At 46.5% G+C, this 19055-nt stretch overlaps 1 protein-coding gene across 1 annotated transcript in view; it reads right to left on the bottom strand.

Moving 5' to 3' along the window:
• mfsd1l (major facilitator superfamily domain containing 1-like) overlaps window positions 1–19055 on the bottom strand; it is a 30355-nt gene that overhangs the window by 1303 nt on the left and 9997 nt on the right. Inside the window, exons 4-9 of the mRNA XM_087998059.1 lie at window positions 15210–15265; window positions 13066–13209; window positions 9810–9968; window positions 8063–8178; window positions 7765–7865; window positions 5894–6005 (exon numbers count right to left, since the gene is read on the bottom strand). Of these exons, the coding sequence (XP_087854185.1) occupies window positions 5894–6005; window positions 7765–7865; window positions 8063–8178; window positions 9810–9968; window positions 13066–13209; window positions 15210–15265 (688 nt within the window). The remainder of the gene's footprint in view (window positions 1–5893; window positions 6006–7764; window positions 7866–8062; window positions 8179–9809; window positions 9969–13065; window positions 13210–15209; window positions 15266–19055) is intronic.

Here is a 19055-nt window from a genome sequence, read left to right on the forward strand (position 1 = left end):
GGGGAAGAGAGAGGGGGGGGAAGAGAGAGGGGGGGGAAGAGAGGGGGGGGGAAGAGAGAGGGGGGGGGAAGAGAGAGGGGGGGGGAAGAGAGAGGGGGGGGGAAGAGAGAGGGGGGGGGAAGAGAGAGGGGGGGGGGAAGAGAGAGGGGGGGGGAAGAGAGGGGGGGGGGAAGAGAGGGGGGGGGGAAGAGAGGGGGGGGGGAAGAGAGGGGGGGGAAGAGGGGGGGGGAAGAGAGGGGGGGTAGAGGGGGGGGGAAAGAGAGGGGGGGGGAAAGAGAGGGGGGGGAAAGAGAGGGGGGGGGAAAGAGAGGGGGGGGAAAGAGAGGGGGGGAGAGAAAGAGGGGGGGGGGGAAGAAAGAGGGGGGGGGAAGAAAGAGAGGGGGGGGAAAGAGTGGGGGGGGGGAAAGAGTGGGGGGGGGGAAGAGAGGGGGGGGGAAGAGAGGGGGGGGAAGAGAGGGGGGGGGGGAAGAGAGGGGGGGGAGAGAGGGGGGGGGAAGAGAGGGGGGGGAAGAGAGGGGGGGGGGAAGAGAGGGGGGGGGGGAAGAAAGGGGGGGGGAAGAGGGGGGGGTGGAAGAGAGGGGGGGGAAGAGAGGGGGGGGGAAGAGAGGGGGGGGAAGAGGGGGGGGAAGAGGGGGGGGGGGGAAGGGGGGGGGAAAGAGAGGGGGGGGAAGAGGGGGGGGGAAAGAGGGGGGGGAGAAAGAGGGGGGGAAGGGGGGGGGGAAGAGAGGGGGGGAAGAGAGGGGGGGAAGAGAGGGGGGGAAGGGGGGGGGAAGAGAGGGGGGGAAGAGGGGGGGGGAAGGGGGGGGGAAGGGGGGGTGGAGAGAGGGGGGGTGGAGAGAGGGGGGGTGGAGAGAGGGGGGGTGGAGAGAGGGGGGGAAGAGAGAGAGGGGGGGAAGAGAGAGGGGGGGGAAGAGAGAGGGGGGGAAGAGAGAGGGGGGGAAGAGAGAGGGGGGGGAAGAGAGAGGGGGGGAAGAGAGAGGGGGGGAAGAGAGAGGGGGGGAAGAGAGAGGGGGGGAAGAGAGAGGGGGGGAAGAGAGAGGGGGGGTGGAGAGAGGGGGGGAAGAGAGAAGGGGGGGGAGAGAGGGGGGGAAGAGAGAGGGGGGGAAGAGAGAGGGGGGGGAGAGAGAGGGGGGAAGAGAGAGGGGGGGAAGAGAGAGGGGGGGAAGAGAGAGGGGGGGGAAGAGAGAGGGGGGGAAGAGAGAGGGGGGGAAGAGAGAGGGGGGGAAGAGAGAGGGGGGGAAGAGAGAGGGGGGGAAGAGAGAGGGGGGGGAAGAGAGAGGGGGGGAAGAGAGAGGGGGGGAAGAGAGAGGGGGGGAAGAGAGAGGGGGGGAAGAGAGAGGGGGGGAAGAGAGAGGGGGGGAAGAGAGAGGGGGGGAAGAGAGAGGGGGGGAAGAGAGAGGGGGGGAAGAGAGAGGGGGGGGAAGAGAGAGGGGGGGAAGAGAGAGGGGGGGAAGAGAGAGGGGGGGGAAGAGAGAGGGGGGGGAAGAGAGAGGGGGGGAAGAGAGAGGGGGGGAAGAGAGAGGGGGGGAAGAGAGAGGGGGGGAAGAGAGAGGGGGGGAAGAGAGAGGGGGGGGAAGAGAGAGGGGGGGGAAGAGAGAGGGGGGGGAAGAGAGGGGGGGGGAAGAGAGGGGGGGGAAGAGAGGGGGGGGAAGAGAGGGGGGGGAAGAGAGGGGGGGGAAGAGAGGGGGGGGAAGAGAGGGGGGGGGAAGAGAGGGGGGGGGAAGAGAGGGGGGGGAGAAGAGAGGGGGGGGAGAAGAGAGGGGGGGGAGAGAGGGGGGAGGGGGAAGAGAGGGGGGAGGGGGAAGAGAGGGGGGAGGGGGAAGAGAGGGGGGGGAAGAGAGGGGGGGAAGAGGGGGGGGGGAAGAGAGGGGGGGGGGAAGAGGGGGGGGGAAGAGGGGGGGGAGAAGAGAGGGGGGCCGGAAGAGAGGGGGGGGAGAGGGGGGAGGGGAGAGAGGGGGAGGGGAGAGGGGGGAGGGGGAAGAGAGGGGGGGGGAAGAGAGGGGGGGGAAGAGATGGGGGGGAGAGTGGGGGGAAGAGTGGGGGGGGAGAGAGAGAGGGGGGGAAGAGGGGGGGGGGGGGAGGGGGGGGGGGAAGAGGGGGGGGGGGAAGAGGAGGGGGGGGAAGGGGGGGGGAGAGGGGGGGGGAGGGGGGGGAAGAGAGGGGGGGGAGGAGAGGGGGGGGAAGAGAAGAGGGGGGGAGAGAAGAGGGGGGGGGAAAAGAGAGGGGGGGAAGAGAGGGGGGGGAGAGAGGGGGGGGGAAGAGAGGGGGGGGGGAAGAGAGGGGGGGGGAAGAGAGGGGGGGGGGGGGAAGAGAGGGGGGGAAAAGAGGGGGGGGAAGAGGGGGGGGAAGAGAGGGGGGGGAAGAGAGGGGGGGGGAGAGAGGGGGGGGGAGAGAGGGGGGGGAGAGAGGGGGGGGGGAAGAGAGGGGGGGGGGAGAGAGGGGGGGGAAGAGAGGGGGGGGAAGAGAGGGGGGGGAAGAGAGGGGGGGGGAAGAGAGGGGGGGGGGGGAGAGGGGGGAAGAGAGGGGGGGAAGAGGGGGGGGAAGAGGGGGGGGGGAAGAGGGGGGGGAAGAGGGGGGGGGGAAGAGAGGGGGGGGGGGGAGGGGGGGGGGGAAGAGAGGGGGGGGGGAAGAGAGGGGGGAGGGGGGGGAGAAGAGAGGGGGGGGAAGGGGGGGGGGGGAAGAGAGGGGGGGGGGGAGAGAGAGGGGGAGGGGAGGGAGAGGGGGAGGAGAGGGAGAGGGGGAGACAAACACAGACGAGCAAGAGAGACAGAGAGAGATTAGACTAAGTGGGTTGGAGAATTTATTTCAAAGGAGTGGAGAGAGCAAGGATTAATTTGGATATAAAAGAAGACAAACTGAATGGAAAATAGATCCAAAAACGTCCAAAGACGTATATCAACAACAAAACTAGTCCTGGTGTTGTTTTTAAAACTGAGAAAAATTATTTTAGGGCAGGAACAGGCTCCCTCCCCTGGCCAGAATTGTCAAATGCAACCTAGTGATGTTTTATTTCTTTAACTGTCAAGCAATGTACTTAAAAGTAACAACTTAGTCGTGCATCAGCATTAGACAAAGCCGAACAATTCATTCCAGCATTCATTAGGATCTGATCACGATCTTTGTATTGGGTCCAATGGCCCGTGTACAATAAACTCCAGGCTCATGGCCTGATTTTAACACTCCACAACCATGCAATAATAGATCACAAGCATATTTCCCAAACAATAAATTACAGATTACAAGTGCAGGACACAGTACTGAGATCCAGAGTTAATAAACTGAGACATTAATTAGACAAAAGTTTGTCTCATTAAGATTCTAAGTCTGTCATCATCAGGGATATCAGATCATTGCTCTGAGCAAGTGAATTTTGAAGTTATATTTATTTTATTCCTAATTGACTAATATTTTCAATAGTGTTAAAGTTAACGTGCAAACATCACCAATCTGCCCTGTACGAAGCCCGTGCTGTCATGATATGTTACACTCTGCTTTCTCAAACCATCCCTACATTCATTACAATCACTCTGCAACATACCTCATCTAACTATCTAAAAAAAAGGTGAGAGATTACAGAGTTCCAAGATGCAGAGAGATCTGGATGCCACAGTACATGAATTACAGAAGGTTAGTATGCAGGTACAGCAAGTAAATCAGGAAAGCTAATAGAATATCATGTTTTATTACAATGGGAATTGTATGAAAGCGTTGGGAGACTATGCTCCAGTTATACATAGCATTGGTAAGACCACATCTTCAGTATTTTGTATAGTATTCGGCACTTTACTTGTAGAAAGATGATAATGCATTGGAAGTAGTTCACAGAAAGTTTACCAGACTAAGACTGGAGTGATGGCAGATTGCCCTATGAGGGAAGGCTAGATAGACTGGGCCTGTATCCTCTTCAGTTTAGAGGGGTCAGAGGTGACTGAACTGAAACATAAAAGATCCCGAGGACACTTGATCGGATGGACCTGGAAAGGATATTTCCTCTTGTGGGAGAATCTCGGACAAGAGGTCACTGTTTAATTATAAAGAGTCAGCCATTTAAAACAGAGATGAAGAAACATTTTCTGAGGGTTATATTTGGAATTGCTTTCCTCAAAAGCTCGTGGATGCAGAATCTTTAAATATCTTTAAGACAGAAGTAGTTGATTCTTGATTATCAAGAGGATGGACTATTATCAGGGATATGTAGAGTTGGTGTTAAAATCAGATCGGCTATGATCTTATTGAATGGTACAGCAGGCTCAAAGGGCCGAGTGGTCTGCTGTTATTCATTTGTACACTGAGGGTGATCCCTTTCTCTGCTGCCCTCTTCAACACCTGTCAAGTTAGATCTTTGTAGTTTTTCAGCACTGATTAAATTACTGAAATACTGACAACACTATCTTTTCCAAGTGTCAGTTTTAAACAACTCCTTTTGCCCTTGTAATTTCATGCACCTCCTCCAGCATCCCCAATAGTAACACAGCATTTTCACAATCAAACGATTCCCTGATCAGAACAGTCTCAATATGTCGACAGGTCGTATTGAGGAAGCTGGGAGGCTGCAGAAGGACTTGGACAGGCTAGGAATACTATGTGGGAAAGTGAGAGGTTATGAACTTTGATAGTAAGAATAGAGGTGTAGACTATTTTCTAAATGGGGAAAGGCTTTGGAAATCTGAAGCACTTTTGGGTCTGGGTTCAAGGTTCCCTTAAGGTTAATTGCCAACAGAACCTGCATGTTAGGAAGGCAAACATTTTGAGAGGGCTAGAATTTCAAAACAGGAATATTTTGCCGAGGTTGCACAAGGCTTTGGTCAGCCGTATTTAGAACATGGAGAGGACATTGGGGCCTCTAACACGAAAGGATATGCTGGGGTTGGATGGGGTCCAGAGGAGATTTACATAAATGAGCCTGGGGATAAAGTGCAATAACTGAGAACTCTGGGTCTGCACTCAATGGAGTTTAGTCGGACATGGGGCGATCTCATTGAAACATACAGAATATTGAGGCGCCTGGATAGAGTGGACGTGGAGAAGAGGGAGAGACTAGGACTCAAGGGCACAGCCTCAGAGTGAAGGGATGACCCCTTAGAATTTGAGGTGAGGAGGAATTTGTTCGAGAGGGTGGGAAATTTGTGGAACTCACTGCTGCAGGGGGGCATGGAGATCAAGTCTCAGCGTATTTAAGACAGAGATAAATAGGCTCTTAATTAGTCAGGGGATCAAGGGTTACAGGGAGAAGGCAGGAGAATGGGGTTGAGAAACATATCAGCCATGGTTGAATGGCAGAGCAGACTCTAGCCCAATCCTGCTCCTATATCTTATAGTTACATAGTTTAAAAATAACCTATGACACATTATACAGGAACATTTTAAATAGCAGATTGAACCCAGTTCAAATTTAGGTTCGCACTGAGTGCCTGTAAAAATTGAAATGATTAAATGAGCTCTCAGCACAATTTCTTCCAAGATATTTAAACCTTCCTGTCACACATTGTGTGTTCTTCACACAACAGACAAATAAGCTTAATCATTTTAAGCAAACAAATGGACCATTAATGGAGTGCATTTCAGAATCACAGAGACACAGAGACACAGAGACACAGAGACACAGAGACACAGAGACACAGAGACACAGAGACACAGAGACACAGAGACACAGAGACACAGAGACACAGAGACACAGAGACACAGAGACACAGAGACACAGAGACACAGAGACACAGAGACACATTATGGTGAAGCGATACTTTAGATTAAAAGGTCAGTTTCAGAGGTGTCCCGATCTACTTCCATCTATATTCAGGGATAGTCAAACAAACAACAACCAAGCTTGCTCACTCGCTCTCAAACCAAGTGATCCCAAACTGCTGTGCGGTGAGGTAAACCAGATAGTACTCACAACGAGGATCCCAGCGATTGAAAACAGCAGCAGTGAGGCATCGTAGATAGCACCAGCAATATAGGAGGCTTCTTGCTGACTGTACCCAGAATATTTATCCTGAATAAATTTGCTGGAAAACAAACAAAGACCTCCTCAAATTTAGGTCAGAGTTATAGGGTAACAGATTCACATTCAAGATAAAGGGCTTCAACTCGAAACGTCGACTCTCCTGCTCCTCAGATGCTGCCTAACCTGCTGTGCTTTTCCAGCACCACACTTTTCGAATAGGCAATTTCAGTAAAGTTCAACGGGTTTCCACATAAAAGCAAATAGTATGTATACTGGAAATCTGAAACAAATACAGAAATTGCTGGAGAAACCCAGGAGATTTGGCAGCATCTGTGGTGACAGAAACAGACTTAACATTTTGAGTTCAATAACAAAAGAACTGTCATATCGATCTTCAAACATTAACTGTTCTCTCTCCTCAGGTGCTGCCAGACTGCGCACTATGTTTATTTAGTTTCCACAGTTTACGTTTTAAATAATTAAATGCTAGAGGTTCCAACAAGTACTCAACTGGAATTTCACAACAGTGATGTAATGAAACTGCTTTTGTGTGTATAGTGCTGCACAGACCAGAACCCCATTCATATACGAGCAGCAGCAGAATCACACCGTAGAATGTGAAAAAGGATATCTGCCAACCCCACACTGACTCAGTTCCTGTTTAGAAGCCGAGAGAGGGGCAGTGGGGCCAATGGGGTAATTATCAGTGAGAATGGGAGAATCTGATAGGGGATAGAGAAAAAGACAGCTAAGAGGGGGAAAAGGGTAGATGGGCATGTGGGGGACTGGCAGAGATGGGACAGGGCAGTGGTGGTAGTGGAGTAACTGGCAGGCTGAGAGGGGTAACCCCAGGCTGAACGTTAACTCACTCGGATGGAATTCTGCAGAGACTGGTCTGGACTGTTTCCCCTCCAAGAGGTGACTTAGGGTCAGTGTTGGTTAAACCCAACTCCTCAGCTCAGCCCCAGACACCAGCCCCCTCCCCCTTATCATCATCCATTGGGGCAGATTAGTTTTTCCTCTCTCTAGCTCTGTTACTTCACAAGAATGGCAAAACACTGACTTTATTCCGAAGCTTTGCTCCTTGGCACTTGTCTTTATGGTTATTTCTAATAATTACTTGTTTACATCATTTGGTTTTTCTCTCGTGAAGTTCCTGGTTACTGTTGTGCAGCCCCCACCCTCACCCAGGAATGAAAAAGATTGAAAGGTGGAGATCCTACTGTGTTAAAACATACGCCAACAACATACTGGACAAAAGAGGACTAAGCCAGCCCATTCCAAATACACACACTGACACACTCCCATGACCAGGTTTAAAGAAAATTTAAACATCTACACTGAAAACAAAACATTCACTTTGCAGCCTTCCCCTGCTTATACAGTGACCACACTCTTACACCATGGGGGAATAACTGTTCTTGTAGCATGGAGAGATTAGATTAGATTCTCTACAGTGTGGAAACAGGCCCTTTGGCCCAACAAGTCCACACTGACCCTCCGAAGAATAACCCACCAAGACCCATTTCTCTCTAACTAATGTCTCTAACTAAACCTGCACGTCTTTGGACAGTGGGAGGAAACCCACGCAGACACTGGGAGAATGTGCAAACTCCACACAGTCAGCTGCCCAAGGCTGGAATCGAACCTGGGTCCTTGGCGCTGTGAGGCAGCAGCACTAACCACTGAGCCACCGTGCCGCCCCATGGATCAAAACTCTCAAATACTCGCATCCTGCGAAAAGATCAATGGGACCCAAGAGGATTGTGGTACAAGTGTTTCAGAACCTGGACATTTCAAAACAGGGGAACACTCCTCACCTGGCATCAGCGACAAATGGGAAGATCCCATTGTAAAAGAACATGATGGTGACCACAAGGAGCCAGTAGCGGAGAGACAAATAACGAATATCTTGGAAACGCTGAGGCGAAAGAAGAAAAATGGTAAGACAACAGCATCCTGGTGGAGGTTAAAGTCAACTCGAGCAACGTGTGATGAAATCTTGTGGATCCCTCCATCAGGGACCAGGAATCCTGCTCCATTTCAGATAACAACTACCTAGGCAAATACAGACAGTTTACAGAAGGCCGAATCCCCCGAGATCCTTAAATCACGCACCACTTTTTTAGAATCCTCCAGAAGGACAGCATCTAGTCCAAGCTGTTTTGTGCCAACTTTATCCAGGACACTAACAATGATGGCGGAGAAAAAACTAAGAACACACAGCAACATACCTGAGAAAAATGAACCAGACGATTGATTAGTTTATAAACAGAAACGGCACCAGTCCAAAAACTATATTTTCTATTTATACTCATTAACAGAATGAGGGCATCGCTGGCTAGGCTACCATTTATTGCCCAGAGGCAATTAAGAGTCTGGAGTCACATGTTGTCCACACAAGATATGGGCAGATGTCCCTCAGGGAAGGAAGTTAGTGCACCAGACCGATTTTACCAATAATCGGCAGCAGTTGCATAGTCATCATTAGACATTTGTCTTTTTTTATTCCGTCTGCCATGACAGGATTTGAACCCAATCCCCAGAACATTATTAATCCAGAGACCTCAGTAATCTAGCAATAATTCCACTAGGCCATCTCCTCCACTGTGGCAGTCAGACCTTAACAGTTGCCAAGTGCAGTCTCATATTTATATCATACCCATTCTTTATACAATGTCCCAAAATCTTTCGGAGGCTTCCTAACAAAAATGGATACTGAGCCAAAGGAGATATTGGGAGTTGGGAACAGCTTAAGGAAGGAAAGTCTGAAAAAGCCAGAGAGACAGTGAGAGAGGGAGGAACGTGAAGCCCCCCAATAGCCATTGAGTGAAGGATGAAACTAGAGCCAATCTTTCCTCAAGTTAGATTTATTCACAGACAGAAACATTACAAGTCCACGCCTGCGAGCCCACCCCGGTTCAACAAGTCCACCCCTGCGAGCTCACCATACAATTGAATTGAATTGATTGTCATGTGTACTGAGGCACAGTGAAAAGCTTTGTCTTGCGAGCAATACAGGCAGGTCACAGAGTTAAGTTGGCAGAGATAAGTAAATAATAGGTAAACAGCAGCAAAAACAGAAACACAGGTACAGGCGAATATTAAGAGTTTGTGAGTCCATTCAGTAATCTAACAACAGTAGGTTAGAAACTGTTCCAAAACCGGCTGGTGCGTGTGTTCAGGCTTCTGTAGCTTCTCCCCATAGGAAGTGACTTTATATGCATTCAAACAACAACAACCCAAATCATTATCCTCAACCAACCTTAAACACAACTAGTATACAATAAATAAAGAATGGGACTGAGGTAACTGAAATCACTATAGGAAAGCACTAAGTTCGTGGGGTCAAAAGTTATAACACCAGAGACATTCAGTGACGTAGAGTTACGAGGTAATGAAATTTATTGAATCTCTTTCTAAAGAGATTTTGCGAAATGCAAGTCACTCTCCAGGCACCATTTTCCTCCTTTCTACAGTTAGAGGGAGCATTAGCGGCACTGGGCTTGGTCTTAAACACCAGTTTGATGTACATGCCACGATGTACAGTATTCGTATTTGCACTTCTATTTAGTTATTGATGAATTAAAATAAACATTAACTGGTGAATGGTAATCTGACTACTAACCAATGATTACGTTAATACAAACTGAATAAGCAGCACTTACCATATTTAGATTTACACCCAATGTAAGACATAAGACCATTAGAAATAGGAGCAGGAGTAGGCCATTTGGCCCCTCGAGCCTGCTCTGCTCTTCAATAGGATTATCACTGATCACTAAGATTTCTTTTCCCTTCAACCTCCTGAAACTTAAGCATTAAGAAACTTTCCTCCCTCAAAACAAAAAAAAGAAATTCTTACCTCCCCAAAGTGTCCACTGAATTCCAAAGTTTCTGTCAATGGAGGGCGTTAGGAAGAAGTTGAGGACACTGCCTAGACGGGAACAAGTCAACTGTAGGCCGAAAGCCAGCGAAAGCTCCTTACCTTTAAACCAGAACGCAATAATTCGGTCCTGAGCAACTGGGAGGTGAGGGGGCGGGGGGAGATGGGTGGGAAGAAAATACAAAAGTGAGAAAACAGGAGCAGAAGGCCATTCCGCACAGTGAGACCCTCTACTATTCAACATGACCAAGGCTGATCTTCTACCCCAATGTCTTATTGCTGTTTTCACCCCCATGCCCCTCGACTACTTTAACCTCTCGCAATCCACTTCTTTCTTGAATACATTCAGTATTCAGTCCTCACTTCCCCGTGGTACAGAAATCCACAAGTTCACCACCCTCTGAACGAAGACATTTTTCACCTTATACTGGGTGGCCTGAGTCGGAAGTCACGTGGCACCAGGTTATAGTCCAATGGGGATTTATTTGAAATCACAAGCTTTCGGAGTAGACTTTGCCTGGCAAAGAAGCAGCGCTCTGAAGGCTTGTGATTTCAAGTAAATCCCCATTGGACTATAACCTGGTCCCACGTGACTTCTGACTTTGTCCACCCCAGTCCAACAGCGACACCTCCACATCAAGAATGACCCAAGATTGCAAAGCCCTCATTGTGGGAATCCTCTCTCTCAGCCAGAGGAAATATAACTCCTCCATCTATTGTGCAGCCCTGTCTGAACTTGGTGTGTTTCAATGAGATCTCCTTTCATTCTCTAAACTCTAGTGAGTACACACCCCTTCTCCGCTTATCTGACAAACATGCCACTGCAGGAATCAGTCAAATGAATCTCTATTGAACTCCCTCAGTGGTGACGTATCCTTTCTCAGGTGGAGAGACCAAAACTGCACACAGTACTCCAGGTGCAGTCTCACCAAGGCCCTGTACAACTACAGTAAGATTTTGTTGCTCCTCTACACAAACCCTCTCACAATATATCATTTGTCTGTCAAACTGCATGCCTTCAGTGACCAGTGTACAAGGACACCCAGATCCCTTTGCATATTAATAATTCCCAATCAATCACTTAAATAGTAGCCTGATATTCTGTTGGTCTATGGAGTGGACAATTACACATTTATCCACATTATACTGCATCTGCCACACTGTTTCCCATTCACTCGACTTGTCTAATACCGTCCCAAAGCATCTATACGTTCTCTTCACTGCTCACAATCCCAACTAGTTGTGCGTCATCAACATAACGTGGAAACCTGAATTCTTATTCCCTCACCCAACTTGTTAATGTATCTTGTGTAAAGCTGACATCCAAACACTAAACCAAGGTCCCCTATTTGGCAATGCCACCTCCCACCACTCCAAAAATAACATTTCTTTTGACTCATGTCAACCAGTTCTCAGGTTCAGTCAGCTACTCTCAAGATTCTAATTAAAAAGTGCAGCAGACACACACAAGGGCTAATGCCCGAAACGTCGATTCTCCTGTTCCCTAGATGCTGCCTGACCTGCTGCGCTTTTCCAGCAACACATTTTCATCAGCAGACACACACACACACAAACTCAGACCCCAGTCAGGCTACTGCCTCCTTCCAGATTGTTCTACATAGTCATGTGACACTGACATCATGATACATTTCCATTGTGCTCTCTGCTGAGACCATGACAAAATCAAAAGTTGCCACGGTCTTACCCCACCATAGGGCTGCTCTCTCATTAGAGAGAGACGACTGGTGGTGATTTAACTGGATGGCCACCACATCTCAGGCAAAGGGAGAGGTTAAGATTCCTTCAAAGGTAACCTCAGCTAGTGATGGGAATTGAAGCCAAGCAGTTAGCATCACACTGTTTCGTAAGCCAACCGTCCAGCCAACTGAGCTAAACCAACTGCCATTGACTAATTAAGAAGGTAGTGACCGATCCATTCTGTAGGATATCTTCATTCTGCTGCCTGCCACCAGGAGGTAGTATTTGCATAACCCTGCAAACCTTTGAGGAGCAGAAGGCAGTAGCACCGCTGCCCAAGAGACTAGGTGGCACCTTCACTAGCTCCACTTCCAATATCCTCCCATTCAGTCTTTCAGGGAAGGTTTGGTGTTGGTGGCTATGCCCTTCCTAATTGCCCCAGAAAGGAGTGGCTTCCTCTGCCATTTCAGAAGGCAATCCAGAATCAACTACTTTGACTGGGAGTCTGGAGTCATGTGTGGACCAGACTGGGCAAGGATGACAGATTTTCCTCCCTAAGTGATGCAAGTGAACTCGATGGATTTTTACATCAATTGGTGATAGTCTCAATAATATTGGGCACGATAATTATCTTTAAATTCTGATTTACTCGTTAAATTTAAATTCCCCATCTGCCACGGGAGAATTTGAATTAATGTCCTCAGATTATGGGCCTTTGAAGGACTAGTCCAGTGACATCTACACTTTGTCTCTTAAATAAACGGACTAAGTACATCCAACACAGACACAGAACGTGCTCGGACTGTGTCATTACAAAGCAACATGGAATCTGGACAAGACAAATCTGGTCTTCCCAAGGACTCTAATTTAAACTCTTAGCGAAGGAAAATGTCCATCTCAGAAGATAATAAATTCAATATAAATAGATACTCAGATAATAAATCAGATTCAAGACATTTTCAAGTTCTGGACTATTGCTGATAAAAATCAGGGCTATTCCAAAACAATTTGGTTTCTGGTATGGAACTCAAGATGTGGCAAAGCCATAGCACCTTCTCATTAAAACTCCAAAGTCAACCCACTGTGACCAAACACAGGGATGAGTGAAACATGCTGCAGCAAACATGGAGTTCTGCCAATGGATTTCTCTCAAAATTGTGAACCTTACCTTCTTTTCTTTAAAGATACTGTTTCAATTGAAAAAAAAAAGCTTCTACAGTAGGCAATTATATGAGACACAGTTAAAACATAAATGTTGTGAACAATGTCATGAGAGGAATCCATTAATTGTACTCATGGCCCCTACCAAGTGCTACATGTTTTTCCACATCTTTCCATTTCCATTTCCAAACAATCCTTCAGGGAAATAGGATGAAAACAGTGGGAGAGAAATAGTTACCATAAATGTGAGATTATCCTGGAAAGTTAACATTGAAGTATTTTCAGTTGTACATTCATACACAAAAGGAAATCAACACGAATCCTCTCGGCTGGTTAATTCACAATCTACTACAATTAGGCCAGAACTGGTACTCACTGATCAGTGATCCATTGCTTGAGCCAAAGAGAAGTCGGCCAATGAGCATCAGAGGTAAGAGGTAACATGTGCCCTTGAAGTGAGATCCTAAAGCAAAAGTAGCCGAGCCCAGAACAATAAGGATGGAGAAAAGGATGATCCCAACTATGGTGGTGGGGGATGGGGTGAGAGGACAGAATCAGAAACAAATAATTCTGATTTTCGCAAGAGAACGACTCAACATTTAAATAGCAATTAAAATCAAGGATAAAAAAAAAGCTGTTCAACAGTACTCATACACTTGTTGTCTAACTTTACAATCTTAGCAACCAACTTCTTTTAAAGTGCTGTAATAAAAATCTCAAAAAGCCTTGATCTACAAGTAGAGAAAGAATGTTCTTGTCAATTTTTAACCGATTGCAAGTTGGAGTCTGCAACAGCACACCCATAAAGAAACTAAAAGAAAACCATCACTAACTCCAACCTGCAGATTTGTAAGTGTCCAGATGTGGACTCCTGAAATTGCTGTCAGCTTCTAAGTAATAAATAGTGAATGCTGCCAATTTTGTCATCATTACTACTGCAGAATATGCATGTATTTCCTGTCATGATTAAGAAAACCATTAAGTTGATTTCTCTCTGGCGTTCAAACATATATCATTTGGATTTGTCTACTCAATTGATCTAATGCTGAAATAATACACTGGCACAAAGGGTCATAAAGACAAACTAGTTCCTGCACTTTTGCAATTCAGCTTCTCTGGATGGTCATCAGCCTCCCGAATGTGAATGAAGGTCTTGACTCTGGCAAACAGTGTATTTTTGAGAAGATACGTTGCTAATTAGTCACTTGGGTTTCAGCTTGGAAGAGGTCAGTAACAAACCACAACTGATGCTGAAGGAGGTTGAAGCTTCTGGAAATGGCAAAGTTACCCAAATAAGAGTTACCCAACCAGGCAGCACAGTGCCTAGCACTGGATTCAATTCCTGCCTCAGAACATAAGAACTAGGAGCAGGAGTAGGCCGTCTGACCCTTCCCCCCTTCCTAGAACTGCCACCCATCACATACTGTTCCACAGATTCACAACCCTTTGGGTGAAGAAGTTTCTCCTCCACTCAGTCTGAAATCAGCTCCCCCTCATTTTGACGCTTCACCCAAAGAGTGGAAACAACCTCCTTACATCTACCTTACCGACTCCCATCATAATTTGATGTTCTTATAAAGATTCCTCCTCATTCTTCTTAATTCCAATGTGAGACATCAAAATGGCTGTTCAGACAGGTCCATGCCTCATCTCTCTCCCCCCCAACATGGGTGCAGTGTTAACTGTGGAATTTCTGCCAAGATGAGGAATTCCCAGTGGAACAGCCAGATCCTGGAAAGGGAGCTTTGACCATCATAAGCAACATATTAGAAGGTAAAACAGGAACAAACAGTAAAAAAAAAACTAACATGCAAGATCAGCTATGTATGTGACAGGAGGAATCCAGTGTCAGAAATCTAAAATTGGCCAAATGAGGAAATCCAGAAAAGTGGGACAATTCAAGTTAGCCAGATAGATAACTGGCAATGTTTTGTGCAAGATATTAGCAACAGTATTGAACCAATGGGAGAATGTTGGATATACAAGATTTAAAAGCTACAAATTAATAGTTGGAGTTACTGTTGAAGTTTATAGGCTGGAGGGACAAATCCTCTCCAGGCCCCTGATCCTGAACTGGTTAGGAAAACATCTGTGCCAGGTTTCTCTTATTCACCACTACTTTACCCATCATTGATAGATAACCTGATTTTGAAAAGTCTGATAAAGCTTTTGATTTCTAGGTGCTATAACAGGATTCAGCCTATTAACCTTAGCATGAGGAGCAAATTTAAAAATCAGACAACCCCCAGGTTATAGTCCAACAGGTTTAATTGGAAGCACGAGCTTTCGCACCGCTGCTCCTTCATCAGCACAACCACCTGATGAAGGAGCAGCGCTCAGAAAGCTCGTGCTTCCAATTAAACCTGTTGGACTAATAACCTGGTGTTGTGTGAGTTTTAAGCTTGTACACCCCAGTCCTACACCGGCACCTCCAAATCAGGAGGAGCGTTTATTTTGATCTGAAATCAGCTCTTCTACTGGGTAGGAGTGCTCCAGGTTATACCCTCCCTTCAGACTCACCACCACTTCCCAGCTTGTCAATGAAGAAACCAGACAGTGTCACCACCACAGCATTGCTGCAAGACAGAAAATACAATTATGAAACAAAATGCAAAAACTGCTGAGGAATGTTGTGCTTTTCAAAAGAACTAATACTGAATTGGAGCCATCCTCACCCCTCCCTTTCTTTCTTAGCATCCAGTTGACTACTGCATGGTCTGAGCCCAGTTTCCACCCTCCCCATCTCCATCAAATTTCTAAGCTTCTGTGGAAAGAAGCCAATTATAGTCCCTGGCAAAGACAGTATACATTAATTGGGGTATGAAGGGACAATGGCAAACTTCTGTTGAACTTAGTCTTCATTCCTGTCGCCTATCCAACAGGCCAAAGCAAATGGCATTTCATGGTTTAATGTCTCTGCCAGCAGGACATTGAGTAACCTGATAAACCTCTTGTATATGATCAGAAATCACTGAAAACCAGCAGGAGAACTGCTCGTGATAATGAAAAATGAACCTTTAACTCAAAATACACAAAGAATTGATGTTACAAAATCTGAAATGCAGGGAGGGAGTTGGAAAAGGTATGAACAAGCTTTTGTGACGATACTGTGTTTTAAGAGATGTATTTTGTCCTTTTTTTAGAAAATGAAGAAAGGTTGAGACAGAGGTACCATCCAAAGATGTGCAGGGTCAGGTGAATTGGCCATACTAAATTGCCTGTAGTGTTAGGTAAGGGGTAAATGTAGGGGTATGGGTGGGTTTCGCTTCGGCGGGTCGGTGTGGACTTGTTGGGCCGAAGGGCCTGTTTCCACACTGTAATCTAATCTAATCTAATCTAAAAAAAACCAGCTCCAAAGCCAACAAACAGCTTGCAAGGCTTTGGTTTTACTTTTTAAAAAGTTGGAACAATAGAAGCAGCCTGAATGGGTGGGGTCAAGCTCCCACAGAACCAGGATTTTTAGTTTTAGTTCTGAGGAAAGGTCACTGGACCTGAAATATTAACTCTGATTTCTCTCCACAGATGCTGCCAGACCCTTTGAGATTTTACAGCAATTTCTGTTTTGTTTGGTTTTTAATTTTAGCTTTCAGTCGCTGCTCGATATGGAGGCGCTAGAAGCTGGATATGAAAGTTGTTATTCCTCTCTCAGTTACAGCTAAAAGCTGGCATTCTCTTCCTGCTGCTAGAATCACAGGAGACACAATCTATTTTACTGAATTTGCCTTTGCCAAGGGTGTGTTTATGGGATGTTACCATATTGGAACAGTTATTGTTTAGTAGTTAAATAAGCTATTATTCAATAGAGTTAAGTTGTTCCAATTTATTCTTTCTTTTGTTGTATTTTCACTGTAGTGCATGAATAAAGTGCATTTTGCTTCAATTCTGGCAGTTTGTCCAAATGAAGTTTGCCCATCTGGAACACAACACCGGACTTAAAATAAGAAAAAGTCAGGGTCTAGGTTATCGACTTAATATATTTTGAGGGGATTTGGTCTGGTCCATAACTCTTTACAGCAATCCCCAGTTCTGCTAACTGCAAAGAGGCAGGTTATTGGGGAAAAGGCAACAAAGTTCACAAGCATGATCAGCACAACACACAAACACAAACACAATGAGTCCCACAATGTGTTGCTGACATTATTTTATAATAATTATTTTGATTCGTTGCCTAGTGAACGTACGCTGGTTGTAGTGAACATAGGAGCTGGATTTGTACCATGCTACTGGAATGGGCTTTGAAGTAGAAATTGGTATCCCGAGTGAAGGATTACATTATCGGAAAACAAAATGGGAAAATAATGGTCAAAGGTGCAGATTTTTGCCAAAATCTGCAATGCATTTTTAAATTAAACGATGTTGGACGTGAGGTTACAGTCGCTCATTGTTCCTGTCATTACATATAAGCCTTCTTCACTGTAGCACTGGAGGTGGTAATGGAGTGGCAGCTAATGCCCCTCACAATGGCTTGCATTTATCCAGGGGGCTGGAAACAAGATACATTGGGTGAGGGCTTCAAATAGTGCAGCAGCACAATCAAAATATGGTTAAAATGGCGAAAACCAAGCACCACATTATATGTTTCAATTACAGCAAGGAAACATAGCATCAGATGTACTGCACGGAAACAGACCATTTGGTCCATGCCGACCAGATATCCAAACTTAATCTAGTCCCGTTTACCAGCATCTGGCCCATATCCCTCTAAACCCTTCCTATTCATATACCCAACCAGATGGTTTTTAAATGCTGTCATTGTACCAGCCTCCGCCACTTCCTCTGGCAGCTCATTCCATACACACACCACCCTCTGCGTAAAAACCTTGCCCCTTAGGACCCCTCTCACCCTAAACCTATGCCTTCTAGATCTGGACTCCCCCACCACAGGGAAAAGACCTTGTCTATTTACCCAACCATGCCCCTCACGATTTTATAAACCTCTATAAAGGTAACCCCTCAGCCTCTGATGCTCCAGGTAAAACAGCCACAGATATAAAGAAGAATCTTTGTAAACAGCTCACCACAACAGTTGGGGGAACCACAGTTTGATCTAAAAACATGCCAGGAGATTTGAGTGTGAATTGACCACCTGAGATAAATCTTGGCTCATTGGACTTCAAGGCAACCAGGGTCATTGGGAGCATGTCGCATTGCTGAATGAAATAAAGGTGCAACATATTAAATGGAATGGTATTAAAGCTGCTAGGTGCTATTGATATCTGGGGCAAAATCTTTAGACACAAAGGGGACAGGTTTTACAAAAGGAAAGAAGAAATCTGAAATTGCTGGTGGAACTCAGCAGGTCTGGCAGCATCTGTGAGTCAAATCTGGTGACTCTTCATCACAGATGCTGCCAGACCTGCTGAGGTTTGCCAGCAATTCCTGATTTGGTTTCAGATCGACAGAATCTGCGGTCCTTTCTCCGATAAAAAAGGAAGAAAATTTGCCAGGTACTCCCATTTCTCAATATAGACCAGTGATTGTGGCTGGAAGTTGTGAGTGCACAGAGAAAACATACAGGTTGGATATTTGTTAAGCTGGAGTCCATGAGACCATAAGGAATAGGAAGTGGAGACCATTCAGCCCCTCGAGCCTGCTCCACCATTCAGTAGGATCATAGTTGGTCAGACACCCATCATGTCCACATTCGAGGGGCAATCTTTGATTCCCCTACAGATCAAGAATCTACCTTAGCCTTGAATATTCCCATGAGGGAAAATATCCTCTCAGCATTTACCCAGTCAAGCCCCTTTCAATAAGATCACCTCATTCTTCTCAACTCCAGGGAGTGGACTCCCAACCTGTTTAGCCTTTGCTCATAAGACAATCCCTCCATACCAGGGATCATTCTAGTGAGCCATCCCTGAACTGAAATGACATCCTTCCTTAAATAAGAGGACCAAAACAGTTCACAGCATTCCAGATGTGGTTTCACCAGCACTTTGTACAGTTACAGTAAGACTTCCCTACTCTTAAATTCCAATCCTCTTGAAGTAAAAACCAATATTCCATCAGCCTTCTGGATTACCTGCTACACCTTTGTGCTGGCTTTCTGAATTTCATGCAGAAGTCCCTTTGTGTTTCAGCTTTCTGCAGTTTTTCTCCATTTAACTAATACTCTGTCCTTTCCTTCTCCCTTCCAAAATGAACAACTTTGCATTTTTGAAGCCGATGATGACGTCCACGTGTTTGAACTGACTTCAGATACTGTCCATTACTGTTTTAAAAAAAAACAGATATCACAGGGTAACAACTGTTGAATGAATGCAGTCCCTTGTTAAAAAGGACCATGGGAGAACACACGTTTAATAAAAAGGTCAGAAAAGAATGTCAAAACATTGGATATCAGAGTTAATGCCCCAAAGCGTT

The sequence above is a fragment of the Chiloscyllium plagiosum genome, unplaced genomic scaffold (genome assembly GCF_037043375.1).
Source record: "Chiloscyllium plagiosum isolate Xiang-an unplaced genomic scaffold, Cpla_swu_hap1 HiC_scaffold_20, whole genome shotgun sequence".
In the NCBI taxonomy this organism is placed as follows: domain Eukaryota; kingdom Metazoa; phylum Chordata; class Chondrichthyes; order Orectolobiformes; family Hemiscylliidae; genus Chiloscyllium; species Chiloscyllium plagiosum.